General features: G+C 38.5%; 2 protein-coding genes across 3 annotated transcripts in view; one reads left to right on the plus strand and one right to left on the minus strand.

Moving 5' to 3' along the window:
- The window catches only part of SGCG (sarcoglycan gamma), a 133,608-nt gene extending 126,842 nt beyond the window's left edge, over window positions 1-6,766 (plus strand). For both annotated transcript variants that reach the window (XM_047722914.1, XM_047722915.1), the window contains exons 7-8: window positions 3,679-3,802; window positions 5,969-6,766. In XM_047722914.1, coding sequence (XP_047578870.1) covers window positions 3,679-3,802; window positions 5,969-6,142 — 298 coding nt within the window. In that variant the 3' untranslated portion in view covers window positions 6,143-6,766. The remainder of the gene's footprint in view (window positions 1-3,678; window positions 3,803-5,968) is intronic.
- A 4,144-nt stretch (window positions 6,767-10,910) lies between these two features.
- The window catches only part of SACS (sacsin molecular chaperone), an 88,653-nt gene continuing 82,984 nt past the window's right edge, over window positions 10,911-16,579 (minus strand). The window contains 2 exon segments of the mRNA XM_047722916.1: window positions 10,911-13,325; window positions 13,328-16,579. Coding sequence (XP_047578872.1) covers window positions 12,238-13,325; window positions 13,328-16,579 — 4,340 coding nt within the window. The 3' untranslated portion in view covers window positions 10,911-12,237.

Raw genomic sequence — 16,579 nt, forward strand, 5'->3', positions numbered from 1 at the left:
AATGTGAAAAAGAAATCCTTCATTTTCACTGATCTCTGATTGAAATTTAGCATTCCTTCAACAAGCCACAATAGTATTAGTACTTTCTTTGACTTTCTCATCTGTAGAAGGCAGAGATACTTTAATATCACATAAAGGTTAGAGCAAGTATCTCAAAACACATTACATCTGTTCTTCACTGCTTTGAAATTACATTATTTGTAAGCCCCCTGGCCAGATCTTATTTAATTACTAAATAAGCTCTTAAATTGCTGTATCACCCATTTAAGTAATTTTTACATTTGTATTTAAAAGTCATTAGTTTCCTTTGAAATTCTGTGCTTTATTTTATGCCTTTAAAAACATTAAACATGTATTTCAATTTTTACATTCTTCTTTTTCTCACCAAAATACCAAATCTACATTACGGTGTCCTGTTCTCTTTTTGCTATATGGCATGTCTACTATTCACTCTACCAGAAGACTTTATTTTTTTTTTTTAATTTCATGAATTTCTATTTACCTGACTTTTAAATCTTTCTTTTTCTATTCTGGTCTTGTTCTATGAGTGTTAATTTATCACTTTGGATGCTCTAAACTTAGTGTGAGCCCCTTTCTGACTGCTCTATTATTTCCAGTTCCTCGTGTTGGCAGATTCTCCCATGTGGTTTGAAAATTCTGTCTGGGAGCTCATACTCTTTGGCTCTTCATCTAGGAGAAGTTGTCATGGAGACTCTTAACTTTTGCCTTTAAAGTCAGTTTCACATTCACTTCTGCCAGGGCCCTGCAGGGGGCACTGTTCTGAAGCCAGCATTCATGGGTATTTCTCAGGTTGGGCTTATAGGAGGCCTGAATAGTGTGTGGATTGGGTTCTACAGTAATGCGTGATTTGACTTTCTGCTGGCATTCCAGAATGAGCAGCCTGCTTTAGGGTTCTTATCATGCTGTGTTTCAACACCCATCTGTATGCCCAGAGCCCATTTCCAAACACTGTTCCCTTGCCCCCCACAATTGGCCACAACTCCTTCCCTGTAGAAATTTAAAATACCAGCCCACAAGGCGTTTATCTGCCCATTGCCTCCAAGGGATCCAGCATTTCAACTCCCATTCATCACTCTGGTTTCGAGTTTCTTCTGTTCTGGCACTATGAAAATGCTCTTTGTTTTTCTGGGTTTGTTGTTGTTGTTGTTGCTGTTGTTTATGCCTAGTATGTGTTTTAATGTTTTTGATTGTATTTTATCCAGCATTTGTATGTAATTGGGGGCTGAGGGCAGAGCTCTGCTTCTGTTCATCTGTTGTGACCAGACTTTATAGAGTGATATTTTTAAAGCCAAAATGTAATCTTGTCATTCCTCTGCTTACATCCTTTAAGCCGCTTGAATGTTAGATTCCTAAGGGCAGAAAGCTGGTCTGCCTTGTTTGCTACTGTTTTTCTATAAATCTAGAAGAGCACATAATAGGGGCCTAATAAATAAGGGTTAAATGACTAAATACATTATTCCCCACACTTTTAGATCAAAGACCAACACAGTTAACATAATTTAGTGTTAGCATTGCCTATCAGTGGACATAATCTAGCCCTTGCATGATTTGGCCAGTGCTACCTCTAGACCAGCTTTTTTTGTCAATTTGTATTTATGCTTCCTGGTCTCTTATCCTATTTACAAAATTTAGGCTTAATGTAAGCCTGAAAGAGCTTAAAATCAAACATTATCCTAAATTTCAGTAATTTTTCCCCTTTGTTGAATGGCACTAACTTGACATGAGCAATAAATATTACAATCATACATGCTTGACTAGTTATATTCTCTAAATTCAAAAGTGAATATGGGCGAAGGTATATTATACCGTGTGTACATGTGTATACACACACAGCTTATTTATTTGGTATATTTCTGGGTCACTGTTCAAAATTTTTGTTCCTCATATAAGTGATGAGTAAACATTTATATATTCACATATTTGATGAAAGGGTTGGATATCTAAGTAGCAAAGTAAAATATAACAAAAGAGAAAAAAACTGAGTTGTTTTATGTCTGACTGCTCTTCAGTGTGTTCATGGAGATGTATACTTCAGAACATTCTAATCACAGCCTTTTTTGGTAGAATGTGTCCCAAGTTGTGCTGAATTGAGATATTTCATCTTTAAGGCTAGAAACAATGAAAAGGGGAATTTGCTATTCCAGAAGCACCATATTATAATGTGGTTAAAAACTAGTAGTTGGCCCTGTTGAAGTCATTTTGTTGTTCGGTGACTAATCTTTGATACAAACTCACCTTCACTAAGATCTTTAAAATCACAAATGGATTGCCTGAAATGGACCAGACCTCGGTAAGTTGCTACATGTCTTTCTCCCCTCCTTTTCTTCCCCATCTCCTCCCCCTTTTTTCTATCAATCGAGGCAGGAAAAATATAGACAACTAATAGACATCAAATAGCAAAATGGGCAGGCAGTCAGCAGACCAAATCATCTAGATGTATTCAAGCATTTCCCCATAACCTAAGCTTAACATAATTTGACCAGTAAATTCTATAAATGTCTCTGTTCCTTTGTACTCAAAGTAAACATAAATTTCAAAATGTGTAACAGATCAAATTTTACATATTGAGATGTACATAAAAAAATGAAACTGTTTTCTGTGACAAACAGTGGTAGACAAAAATTTGCCAATTAAAGGCAGCAATTCCTCTGAGCTAAACATTTACAGAATAAATATTCAATCAGTTCAAATGCAAATTAATGACCCAAGGTACCTCTTTCCTCTGGAGCCACTCCCCTTTCTCTCTCTTACCACTGCCTACTCTAATCTTACTCTGCTGTGAGAGGATTACAGACTGTTTTGTATCCTGTTCCACTTCTCATTGATCTTTAAACATTTCAATCAAATCAGCCTTTCAGGTTGTTGGGTTGGGTTGGGTTGGGTTGAGTTGGGTCGGGTTGGGTTTGAGGCTCTAAAAAATCTTTCAAATGATCATGTCGTGCCACCTGGTGGAAATTTAGTATTTTTCAGGCAGAACCGAATGGAATTTCTCTGACTCATATACTCCTGGTTCTTTAAGTTTGATTTAGTCACAAGGAGATTCTGATAAATTATGCAGAAACAAAGCCAGCAGAGGCAGTCTCCATTCTGTATCCCAACCGTATCAGTTCAGTATTTTCCCAAAAGAAATCTTCACATCTGCCCTCTAATCCTCCTAAATTTAAAAATAATAATAATAATAATAAATAAATATAAACAAAACCTAAAGACTAATCTTACATTCCACTTTATGAAGAGGTAGACAATGAATGTCTTACCCATAAGTTTGTCTTTTCCCAGACAGGTTTGTGTTTTCAGTAAAAAGATAGTTCTACAAAGTTATTCAGAAATAGCATTTTCTTCTGGTGTGATATGCAGAGTGCTTAACCCTGCCATCTGAAACTACCATGTGGGGGGTACAGCTGTGTAATGTTTTTATATGTTTTAGAGGATAGTAATGTTGTAGACTCATATTGATGGGAAGTTAATTTCTTTACTGCACATTATTTCTGGATTTCTTGGTAAAGAATGTATACTAGATTAGCATTCAAGAATGACATCATGATGCTATATACTTTATTAATTGTATTTTGTATGCAAAGCCATTCAATGAGGGAATCCTTGGGTGGCGCTTTTTTTTTAATACTATTTTTTTGTTGTTTCTTTCCCTCATTTCAGATTAGAATCCCCCACACGCAGTTTAAGCATGGATGCGCCAAAGGGTGTTCATATTAAAGCTCATGCTGGGAAAATTGAGGCTCTTTCTCAAATGGATATCATTTTTCAAAGTAGTGATGGAATGGTGAGTTTGGTGTATGAAGCTCCTGTTGTATGTCCTGATGACTTTCAGAGCAGACAGAAACTATCAATTCCTCCATACCTACTGATCCAACTACTCTCAATGGGGCAGGGTCACTGGGCGTTAGCTGTAAATGACAACCATGACCCGTTGTTGCCTTCACGGCTATGCTTGCTCACATCAAATTATGTTTAAATAAAAATTAAATATGAAAAATTAGAGCTTTAAAAGTCAGCCACAATAAGGATAAAGTCTGGAACTTCAAGTCCAGAAATAAAACCTCACTGGTACAAGCCAAAGCCATAATGAGGCAGTAAAGCCCTCTCTACTCCACACTGATTGCTCTAGTACTAGATCGATTCCTTACCTGAGTTCAGGAACATTAACAGGCCTCTCCAGACCTGGACCTATCTTCTCATTTGTCAGTAGGAAAAATAAGATTTGCTTAACTATGTCACAGGGCAGTGAGAAAGCAATGTGGTAATATGGGTGGCAACATTTTGAAATTATTATATTAATTTGATACTAAGAGGAAGGTGTGGTTGAGGCAGCAAATGGAGGCCATGAGAGGCAGCTCATGAGTGTGGACAGGACCTGTCCATTGGCAGGCTGCTAGTAGAATGTAAAAGACATCCAGTGAAGCCCTTTCAAGTTGTAATTTAAGAATTTATAGTGCCAAGAGCAGATAAATGCAAAAATGGAAGTCAAGCATTTTGGAATCTCATTACTAAATTATAATGTCACTTCATACTTAGACTATATTACCTATTACCTTGAAAAAAAATACTAATTTTAGTTTTGAAATAGTCTCACTTATTTCCACAAATAAGGTGCCATTTTTATAGTAGTACATAGCCTGACTCTTAAGTTAATGTCCCTTATTACTGGGAGCTAGTTCAAAGTGAGGGGATATATTCCCATAAAGATAATGCAGGTGATCAAGGAAGAGGTATGTAGACTGCTAGTGACTAGAGTTTGCTAGAAGAGCAAGAAAAAAAAAATAACAACTAGAAAACATATTCACTGATTAACCATAAGAAACGAGAGCAGAGAAGCCAACAAGGAAAAGCTAAACGCACATTAATGAAAACCAGGTAGCCACAGAACCCAAAGCACTGGACAAGAGCATAAGTAGGTTCTGTATTAAAAAAAAAAAAAACCACACAATACACATTTAATTTCATTTGCTCTGATGGTGTCCCAGACCACAAGGTAAAGCTTTGCTTCTAATACTTCTAATACTGTTCCACCCACTGCTCTCCATGGCAGTGGTCAGTCTTCCAAGAGGGCATACAGACTGCAAGCATCGGGTTATGAAAAAGCGGAGTTCATGGATGAGAGGAAGTGTCCAACATTGTTTGCAAGGAAAAACATTATGCCCGCCCATGACATGCTTTAATTCTTTCTAATAAGTAAATGCCCCGGTATGGGTAAGATTGGTGGGATGGTTCCTTGTTCCTTGTTCCCAAAAAGATTTCCCAACCTCAATTCATGGCCATCTGTTTACATTTCAATGTAACTAAATTGTCATGGGAACAAAAATCCCAATAGCTTTCATTTAATTTTAGTTGGCTTTGGTCTGTGTATCCACTGCTTTTTCCACATCTACAAGAAGGCGCTGAGTTTCAAATAATATTTTAGAAGTTAGGGAAATGGTTGGTAGCTAATAGGATAAAGTTAATGGCCTCTCACAGGAAAACAAAACCAGCAGAAATTTCAACATTCAGAGGTAAAAATTATTTAGGTGAATTTATTTCTGAGGCCTATATTTTATCCTAACTGGGGTAGAGAAGGTGATTTAGTATAAAGTCAAAATAGGTCACAAGACATATGTGAATTAACAAAACTTTTTTTTTTTTTTTTCAGATAATTCTGAAAGGTATTTTTAGTATAGCATTATAAATCTTCCTAGCTCAACTAGCACAATGGGTTTAAAAAAAAAAAAAAAAGACTTCTTTTCAGTTTGGAGAAGGAGTTATTAAGCCCCTGCCTGAATGGAAAAACAGAAATAGGCTTTAAAAGAGCTGATAATGTCTTAAGTCAAGTCAGGTACCTATTTCATTTTCTTTGCAAAGAAGAAACTAATCTGTTTGGAGATTTTGAGATAGGAGTTTCATGCTATCGTGTTCATTCTCCTTACCACTTTATCTCTTGTTTTCTCCCAAACAGCTTGTGCTTGATGCTGAAACTGTGTGTTTACCCAAGTTGGTTCAGGGGACTCAGGGTGCCGCCAGCAACTCACAAAGACTATATGAAATCTGTGTGTGTCCGGATGGGAAGCTTTACCTGTCTGTGGCTGGCGCAGGTACCACGTGCCATGAAAACAGTCACATCTGTCTCTAAAGCCCCTGAGTTGTCCACGGAGCACCTGCCTCATTTCAGTGAGCTTTATAGACGCTGACCTCAAGCCTTCACACCAAGCAACTTGACTTCCTGGTGGATGGTGGATGGAAAGTAGGAGGGCACGCTTTCAAAAGGAACTCAGAAAAATGTACCAGTGATGGTGTTCTGATGAAAATACATCATCTCAGAGTGGTATGTGCATATTAGACACAAAAGTCTGGCAATAGCCAAAATAAAAAGTCTTTATTCCACTAGGTTTATTTTCATCAGTGCCATTGTGACTTTTCTTTCTTGTGGATAGATCAATCTACAATGAAATATTTAATTGCTCTGTGGAATTAATTTATGCTGTTCAACTGTGAATATCTAACTCCCCATAAAAGTAACATTCATCAATACTAAAATGCCCCCAAAGTTCTATGTGCTGTTCCCACTGTATCACCCAAACCCACAAGTTCTCTCATTTTAATGCAAAGTGTGTCAGGTTTCACAAGAAATCGTCAGGTTTTGAGGGGACTTGGGTTGATTCCGATTTCAATATGTAATCAAAGGAATAAATCATATAAAATCAATCATGTTTTCTTATATATATAGTCCTAAGCAATAAAAATCAACCTACATTTTCATAAACTTCAGTTTGTCTTCCTTCCTTTAAATCTCCATGACAGTGGTTTGAGGTAATATTTTCTCCCAGTTACTTGGTAATTAAAAAAAGGTTTCAGCTAGGACAAGTCAGAAAGGCCATGCAGCAGCTAGTGGAACTAAACTGAAATGTGATCCTACATATGAACAGCTGTTTTCATTTCGAAAATCTCTGGTATGTTGTCTCATTCCATCCAAACACCAACCTGCATGAGAACTGTGTAGATGGGGTGATATTCTTTCGACAAGTGAAGAAACCAAAATCCACTAGGATCAAACAGCTAATAGGTGGTGGGACTCAAAACTGCCCAGCCTGTGTGTTAACCTCTTACACAACAGTAAAGACTAGATGTTACTTCATAGAATCAGAGTCTCTTCATTTTTGAAAGTAGCTTTAATACCAGCTGGTTGTATGTGTTGCTATATAAGTCAAATAGGACACAGTGAACCTATGAAAACAGGCTGGCCTTGTGTAAGCCCCTCACTCACTTGTAAAATGCCAGTCGTCACAAAGACTGGTGGGTTTGGTTTGGTTTGGTTTTGTGTTTCACCAGTTGTTATAATTAGGATCTCCAAGTAGCACAAGATGTGGTAGGACCAACAGCATTGCAACTTTCTATTTATAGGATTTATAACTGTAAACACGAGTTCAGATTCATTTTCTGCAGTCTCCGAACTGAAAGTAGAAAAGTGAACTTTGATTTCTCGTGCTGTTTTAACAAGGTCAGTTAACAGCTTAGAACAAATCCTGGATTTTCAAACTTATTGCATAAACGCTTGAAATTACAAAACAAAAATTAGGTGTGTCCTGAGTGGTTAAGAGCAAATTCAGCTCTAAATATAATGCACCCAAAGTTTCACAAGGGGTGGGTATTTTTAGGTTATAAATTGGTATTCACCTTTTCCATTTAGTAAAGTCCTGATTGCTTCAGTTAATGTCTGCTTTCCTGCTACAGCATTCCTACTGTCCTAGTAAGCAGTGCTGCCTTGGCCTGGTCATATTTACTCTCTTGCTCCGTGTTTGTGCAAAACCAGTGTCTTCAAGCTTGGATGGCACAAGGTCAAGAAAAAGAATCAAGGAGGAATTATGGAGGATAGAACCCTTTCAATAAAAGCTGTTATTTGGAATCATGAAAGAAGTTGCAGATAGCTGCATTCTCCAGAGTGATAAGGAATTTATCCCCAGTCAAAATCAAAACTTTTAGATAGGTTGTATTATAAAATATAGTACATAAACCTATCTTTTAAAACACGTTATGCAATTTAATTTAAATGTTCCTTGAAAGTCCAAGGTCACGACTATGAACATATGTAATGAGCTGTGTCCACCAGTACTCCTATATACTAAGTGCTGGAAACTATCGATGTTGATATTTGAGTGACCTCAAAAAACAGCCCTTGTTTCTTTTTCAATTTCCAAACCAGCTGAGTAGGTACAAGTCAGAAAGATGAAGATCAACATGTCAGATTTAATAGTAAAAAAGTTTAATTTGCCGCAAAATGGACTCCCCTAAGACCCGAGTATTACAGGACCCCCTCCCATCTTAGGGAGAGCTGTGGGCCCCTGACTTCCCACAGCTCGCCACGTGGAAGAGGATGGACCGATGTCCCTGTTCTGAAGGCAGCCAAATTCAAAGTAAAAGGAAAGGGTGAGCTACATGTTGGCGGCCTTCCCCCTGCAATCCAGCCACCAGGTCGATCTCCACTACTATGGGGTCAGTGAAGGAGAGCAGAAGCTGTTCAGAAAGGCTGTTAGGTGGTGTCTATCTAGTTTTTTGCCTCTTCCTTCCCTGATTTAAAACATCAATTCCTACTCCACCTTAGCAGTTTGCCCTCTTTTAAATTCCATTTCAGATTCGCTGTTGTTTCAAAACCAAATAAACTTTTGTATTGGGTGTAAACATGCAGGCAGAACAAGAGGATCTAAGGGCACTGCTAGGTCGAAATCCATTTTTAGCTGAATAGACAGTGCAGCTTCACTTCTGGGATGGCATGTGCACCTACCCGTCCCCAACACCTGACAGAACGCCTGCACGCAGTGCTCCGGAGCTGTTTGTGAGTGAATGAATGAATGAATGGCACTACTTTAAACCATATTTGTTCAAACAAGAGAACGAAAAAAACCTTTGGAAGCCAAAGCGCGAGGACATCCCATGGGCAGTTAGTAGCTTTAGCCACGGGCAAGTGGGTCATACTCTGGATCACGCCCCCACTGCCCCCACGGTCACTGGTCACTTCCTGGAAATAGATCTCCCCGTGTATCTACATCTGGACATCTACTACTGGTTCTGTTTCTCAGGTAGAACCCTGATGAATACAGGACTAATTAAAATCTTCTCTAATTACTCTTTTCTACCAGCACTACAAATTTTACCCTCGAGAGCTACAAAACATACAAAGTCTGGAAGATGTCGACTGGCACCCAGGAAAGAGAATCCCACACATCCATGCGTCAGAACATCAGACCCGTGAACAACTGCTCTTTGTTTTATTAAACACTACTTGAACATTTTGCCAACATTCCTTGGGCTCTCAGCACTCCCAACCGCCCCCCCGACCACAAACAACTCCCCACTGATATTCATTCATTCACTCCTTTTATTTATTTTTAAGATTTCATTTTTAAGTAATCTCTATGCCCAGCGTGGGGTTCAAACTCACAACCCAGAGATCAAGAAATCACATTCCCTGCTGCTTTTTAAACTACGTGGGCTGCACGGCTCTCCCTGAGCTTCCTCGCAGATGCTATGAAAGATTCCACCAACACCAACCCCCTCCCTCTGCTCATCTGGCAGCACAGAACCTGCTAGACTGTGTGCTACTCAGGAGTGGCTACTCCACACACAGGCAGTTTCCACGTTTCTTTTAATAAGAAAAGTGAAATTGTGGGAAAGCATGAAATAATAAAATTCAAAAGTTAGTTCACATCAAAAATGCCCCATCCTGAATTTCAAAATCTAAGAAGCTTCAAAAATAGAACACTTTCCAAATATGCCTGCTGCAAACTATTGGTGGCAAGATCTGACTGGAATTCAGGTGAGGTTATCTGTCAGGCCTACATACTCAAGTTAGGGTGCGTATTCATAGGTTTCATGGCAGAAATATTAATGTGTTTAAGAGTGCTACCAACCCAAATGGGAATGCTTGTATTAACTTTCTAATATCCAAATTCTAAAATACATTTGGATCCAAGGGTCGTATATAAGGTATTATGAACCTTTTTTTTTTTTAAAGTATATGAAAAAAAAAAAAAAAAAAACAGAACTCCACCTAGCTCAACTACCACAATGGCCAGACAAGGTTTTCTGTGTACATTTTAGTATCAAAAAAACAATAAAATATATTTCAAATACTGAATCTGAGTTTCAAAGTAGCAAGCCCTTTTTAAGACATCCCAGAAAGTTCAAGACCCAGAATATGGTAAGCACCAGAACAGAAAACTCTTTGCCCTGGTCTGCCTAGTTTTGAAGACCTCTCAGGTATAAGGATGAACATTTTCTATCTGTTAGGGCTCAAGTGTAAACTAGCCCCAGACATGCAGCCCCCTCCTGAGGCAAGGTAAATACTAATTCAGCTTCTACCTATGGAAGAACTGTAATATTTAATGTATCTACGTCCAAATATATGTATGTGTGTGTGCACGTGCACGCACACACACACACACACACAACAACATACATTATCAGCTAGTCTTATTCCCTAAAAAGGGAAAATAAAACTCTTAACTAGCACCTAATAAACCCAGTACATATCAAGTACTTCATACACAATCATAAAAAAAGAATGTACTGGGGCGCCTGGGTGGCTCAGTGGGTTAAGCCGCTGCCTTCGGCTCAGGTCACGATCCCAGGTCCTGGGTTCGAGCCCCGCATCGGGCTTTCTGCTCAGCAGGGAGCCTGCTTCCTCCTCTCTCTCTGCCTGCCTCTCTGCCTACTTGTGATTCTCTCTGTCGAATAAATAAATAAAATCTTTAAAAAAAAAAAAAAAAGAATGTACTAAATTCCAGTCTAAAATATAATAAAAAAATTCTATCATAAATATTGCCAATGAATACACATAGGTGCATATATCAAAATGTTATAAAGGAAGAGTCTAAGTTTGATTTCAGAAATACCAGTTACAACAATTTGATATGTACATTTGCTTTATTAAAAGTATGGCACTTAATATAATAGCAGAAATAATTACACAGCTTCACATCCAGAAGCAATACAATAGTCGAGGCACAAACATTCCTTATTACCATAAAAGTAAAAAAGTTTTAATATATTCCATAAGCCCTTAATTGCATAAAATATTATATTTAGCATCATTTACAGCCAGCACACTTTGATAAACTATCATTACCTTTTGTTTACATTCTGCAAAAGAAATATGCTGAAGTAAGTACAATATAGTAGGACACTCAAACAGGATGAAAATCAAATGTCAGTTCTGAATCATTCATGGGGAAAATGCAAGCTGACAATTCCTCTTTTATAAACTACTGGATATTGTCACAATGATTTTACACTTTTTTCATGTTTTCAAAGTAAAATCCAAAAAAACTCCACTAAGTGCCATGTTTAAAGAAGAGATTTTTTTTTTTTTAACTGCAGCACCTTTAGACAACGGAAGATTGCATCCTGTTCAATCACGCAATATAAATTATGATATTTGTGGAAAATATGTACAAACAAACAGAAAGCAAATGTCCTAACCATTGATAAATGTTGTTTTGGGAAGCAGTTCTTGGACACAATATTAACATCTGCTGATAAGAACTGCCACCATTTTGAGTTTTCCATATGTTACCTTCATGAAATAGGAAGCCTGTAAACATAAGGTGTAAAAAACCATTTAAAATAAAGATGTAAAGTGCACTCAATGCACCCTAAGAAGAACTATCTGCATACTCTTAATCAAGTAATCTTCAGGATTAAAATACTGTACCATTTTTAAATGTACTGAGTATTTAAGATGTAAAATTGCAACAAATTCATAATCAGATCCAGCTGATAATAATGCATCCAAAAAAAGATCCAATTAAAGAAGTGAACAACGCCAAATACTTAATTCCCCTTATTTGTTTAAACCAATGATAAGTCCAGTGTTTCATTAGCGCCTTCAAAAATACTATGTTAAAAACAGAAAAGTAACCCCATCCTGATCACAGACACACGGAGACTCTTATCTAACAAACCTCTAAGCTTTGGTTACATAAAGTGCAGTTCAATAATGTGCCATCCTAGCCATTCAAATACATCTAGCAATTCTGCAGCTCACCGTCTTCAAAATCCTTCTCTTTTAGGTCCTCCGCTGATTTTCACGTTAACAACAACCCCGAAGTCCTTCCCAGTAATCTGCAATGTGCTTTATACAATTCTTAAATAACTGGCAACGAAGCGTAAGAAATACAGCAATTCACATTTGTGCTATGACAGTCAAGCTCTAGCTCTTTTTTTTTAATACCTTCACACTTTTTGTTGTATAAAATTTTCAAGTTTTATGATAATACAGGCAGTACATTCCATCACCCTCATAGCAACCTCAGAAGTGAACCGGTCATTTGGGATCTGTGGGAAAGGAAGCAAATCAGGGTACCTTGTTTTTAAACTGTCCACACCATAAGCCTCCAACGTGTGGACGTCATTGGTCAGTCCTTCAAGTTGCTGACTGTACTCCTCTATTTTTTGTGCAAGTGCAGTGGGCTTGACATCCTTATCAGACTTCCCTCTCACGGCATAGTCAGCGGCAATCAGAGCTAATTTGGTAGAGAGGTGACACTTAAAGCACACCCACTCATTGGCATTTTTATGAAGGTCATTCCTGGCAGCCGAAAAATTGGCTCTGGCTTGTCTTAACCATCTCCGTGCTTCAACTGGATTACCAACGGACTTGAAAGTGGGGGGAACGAAGAACCGCTGAGAGTAAGTCTGGCCAGCTGAAGGTGTGCTTTTTTCTTTGTTTTGTTGTTGCCTCTCAGATTTATGGCTCGTTGCTTCTTGATTCCATGAAGTATAAAATCTCTGAAATGAGTACTTGTCTGACTGAAACCGGGACGCCGAGGTTGAAAATGTCCGCCTTGAGGCTCTGTCTGCATTTTGATCTAGAAAAGCCTGCTTCTCTAGTCTGTTGATTTCGTTCTGCAAATGTTTAAAGACTTCATTAGCCATGTCGTGATTCTCTGGATTTTTGTCCGGGTGCCATTTCAAATACAACCGCCTAATAATCTTTTTTCTTTCAGATTCTGGAAGCTTCCAAGCTTGCTCCACCACTGATGTTACTTCTTTTAAGATTTCTGGTAAAGAATTCACCTTGAGCTTTTTGGGGGAATGATGCTTTGAAGAGGAGGTCTTATGGCTTTCTCTACTGGAGAAAAGAGGAGGGATGCTTCGTAGACCAGGGGCTAGGGACTCAGTAGGGCTGGTGGGTGTAGAGGGGGCACTGTCTCTACTCTGAGAGCTCTCCTCAGGCCTTGAAAACTTATACAGATCGAGAGAGCTAACTATTTTATATTCACTATAGCCAATATCAATCTGATATATCTTTCCCAGAAACTAGAATTATCAGCATCTTCCCTTTCAACTTCTTGTACAATAATCGCGTATGTGTATGTTGGCTGGTACGATCCATAGATATCACCACCTTCGGCATCAACAAGGTACCCAACATACTCTCCAGGGTAAAAAACGTTCATTGGATCCATAAGCAGAGTATAATGGATTTCAGCAGGTATTGGGGTGCCGGGCATTGGAAGTTCAAGTTTTGATGGTTCTGAAGAGTCATACTTTACTCCTAAACTGTCAAGCTTCTCACTGATCCTGTAAATATCATTGCATCCTAGCATTGCAATTAAATAGGAGGTGTCAGAAATCAAATTGTCCGTTGCCGACTTCAGCGTCATTGCCAACGCTAACAAGAAGTTAATGTCCTTACTGTCTGAGTGCTGTATGTACAGCAAAATGACTGCATTACCAAATCTCTTCAGAAAAGCAAAAGTTTCACTTCTGCTGTGGGGAATGGGATTAAAACCTTTAACTCTTAATGTTGTTTGAAGCTTTTCAAAACAGGACACTTTCAGTCCTTCTCTTAGGGCTTTGCAAAGTCTTATGGCTTTTTCTTCATTGGCCAGGAAAGCGTTGTCGTTTTCATGCTTCATAATTCTAATCAGGCCCGTGATGAACTGCTCAGAAGACAAGAGTAACTGCAATCTGCCCTGAAGAGAACACAACGCTCCAAACTGACAGACTTTGGGAGTCTCTTCATCTAACTGTTCTTCAAGTATACTGCTCAGTAAACGGGGTCTGAGTTTTTGAGGAAAGAGCATTATCAGTTTAGTATGAAAGCCATGGTCCTTCCCTAAGTAGCACTGGCTAAGATCAACCAACATCTGCACACCGATATTCCCCTGGATTCTACTTTTGTAATGCGGAGCGTCATCAAACACTAAGATGCTGGACTTCACCAGCCTGCCGTCCTGGCTCGGAAGGTAAAGTGCGAGGTCTCGTACGTTCTCCAGATCACCCCTCACCTTGACAGAGTCATTCTGCAGACTCTTGAACAAGCCAGAAACTACTCGCTTAACTGTGCGCATTTCATTAGGATCCAGCTGTTTTCCTTCAGAATTTTTGAATATGCGGCTCAACACTTCAACATATTGCTTCGTTGAAATAATATCTTCAGTACCCAGATGTTTAAACAACTGGTGAAATGTACCCAGTTCTAAAGGTAGCTTGTACAAGTAAGGTTTAAAATCAGACTCATATTCTAGATTTATCACTACCTCCTCGGGCTTCAGGAGTTTCCAACCATCTTCTACCATCACAAAAGCAACCCCCCGCAGTTGAAACCGAAACTCCATTTTTTCTGCACTGAGAAATTCATATATGCTCCTTAAGACCTTTGCTCTAGTTTTTACCATCTCTTCATCCAAAGTAGTTATGTTGCATATGTTTCTGCAGTTATTAATGACCTTATCAAGAGGAGGATCCAGGTTCACATTAAGCATGCTTAGAACTTGTTCGAGCTGTTCCTGTGGACCAAGCTCACTACCTTCTTGTTCTCTGATACTCAACGGTGTAGCTTTCTCTGGAAGAATGGGGCAGGATGTCCAAAGGAGCTGGAGCACATCACACTGCTTGAATTTGGGGTTTACCTGTGCTCCATTGAACTTTATGAGGGGAAGTGTTCCATTGACCTCTTGGTACTGAGGATGAAACCTAATGAATTCGGCAGGGGCCCGCTCAGGACACAAGAACGGTATTAAAGAAAGTTCTTTCAGGAAGTTTCCAGATAACAAATCCATTCGTTCTTGGAATATATGATGGAGAAGGATATCAACAGTATTTTGCAATGTTTCCTTGGACCAGTTTTCTGTATTAGCTCTCACACTGATTTCCTTAGCAAACTGCAGCAACTGCTGTTGGGAAAGTATGTACTTCAGTCCGATATTTCTTAAGAATTCCACCCACGAGGTCAAAAACGTGGCTTGATTTTTGGGCTTTATAAGTTGTTCCAATTTTTTAAAGAAGTCCTTAGGAATAAACAATTTCTCAGGAAGCATAACTTCAAAAACTCTCACTGTTCTATCATAGAAATGTTTTGCTTGCTTTAGTCGACTGTTAGCATCATGGATTATCAATAAACTTTCCAGTTTTTCAAAAAGTTGTTCCTTGATTTCTGACAGTTCCTCAATACCGGACAATCTATTCTTAAGATAGATTAAGTGCTCTAATTTTGCATCATATGAGAGATTTTCAATTTTTGGTAAAAGGTGTTTCAAGTATACCTCAAGATCATCTACAGGTACACATCCAAGAACCTCATATAGTTCTTTCAGGTGTATTTTTTCTTCAAGAAATGCAGACGATGATGATTGTGTCCATTTTTCCACTTCAGTTGAAGGGATACTTTTTGTGAGTACATAGCATGTTCCAAATTTTGCAATGCTCATGTAGCGACCACTGATGGATTTGTAGCATGGAAGTGACTTCAAAATTTTTATGTCATCTTGGGACATCAAGTGACTCAAATTGCAATTGAAATACATCAAAAGTGCTTCAAAGTCATTTTCTACTAATTTTTCAGTTCTAAATGTTGAAGTCTGAACCATATAGTGTACAGCCTTTAAAATGCTTGTGGGGCTCTCTATGTTTGCTGTGTGACGTGACAACAGAGGAACAAATGCACTGTCTTTGGAGCAGATTTTGTTCAAAGCAAGTTGAATACAGCCAGCTTTCATGAGAGCATGAAAAACTTTATCACTTTGGGCATTTGGAAAAACTGCAATGTGCATGAGACTCAAAGGAAGCAGAACATCACCTTCAGGAACAACCAGCTGGTTCGCTGAAACGGTAAACTTTGTTCCGGGAAGCAAGGCCCAGTCTTTTAGGGTATCAACAACAATGTCAAATGTTGGTTGTGTTTCTTCTTGATCTTCTTTCACATTTACAGACTCGCTGATGAAATGCCATGCATTCTTAAGCCAAGACTCACTTGCAAAATTATCCTTCCACTTTGTACAATTTTTGGTTTTATACTCACGAGGCAACACAGAGGATAACAAATCTGCAAAGCTGGAAATGTCAAACACTTTTGCCACCTTACAGTTCAATAAAATACTACTGTACTTCAAATATAATGTATTCATGAACAAGTCTTTTCGGGATGGAATCAACTCATGGTATGTAGTCAGAAACTTGGGTCGTTTGGCATCAAAAGTTTGCAAAACACTGTCCAGTGTAATGAGAAGGGGCAGTCCCTCCACTTCAATCTCACTTTCTTCTGCATCCTTAAAACAATAGTCCACTAAAG

This window comes from Lutra lutra, chromosome 3 (genome assembly GCF_902655055.1).
Source record: "Lutra lutra chromosome 3, mLutLut1.2, whole genome shotgun sequence".
Lineage (NCBI taxonomy): Eukaryota > Metazoa > Chordata > Mammalia > Carnivora > Mustelidae > Lutra > Lutra lutra.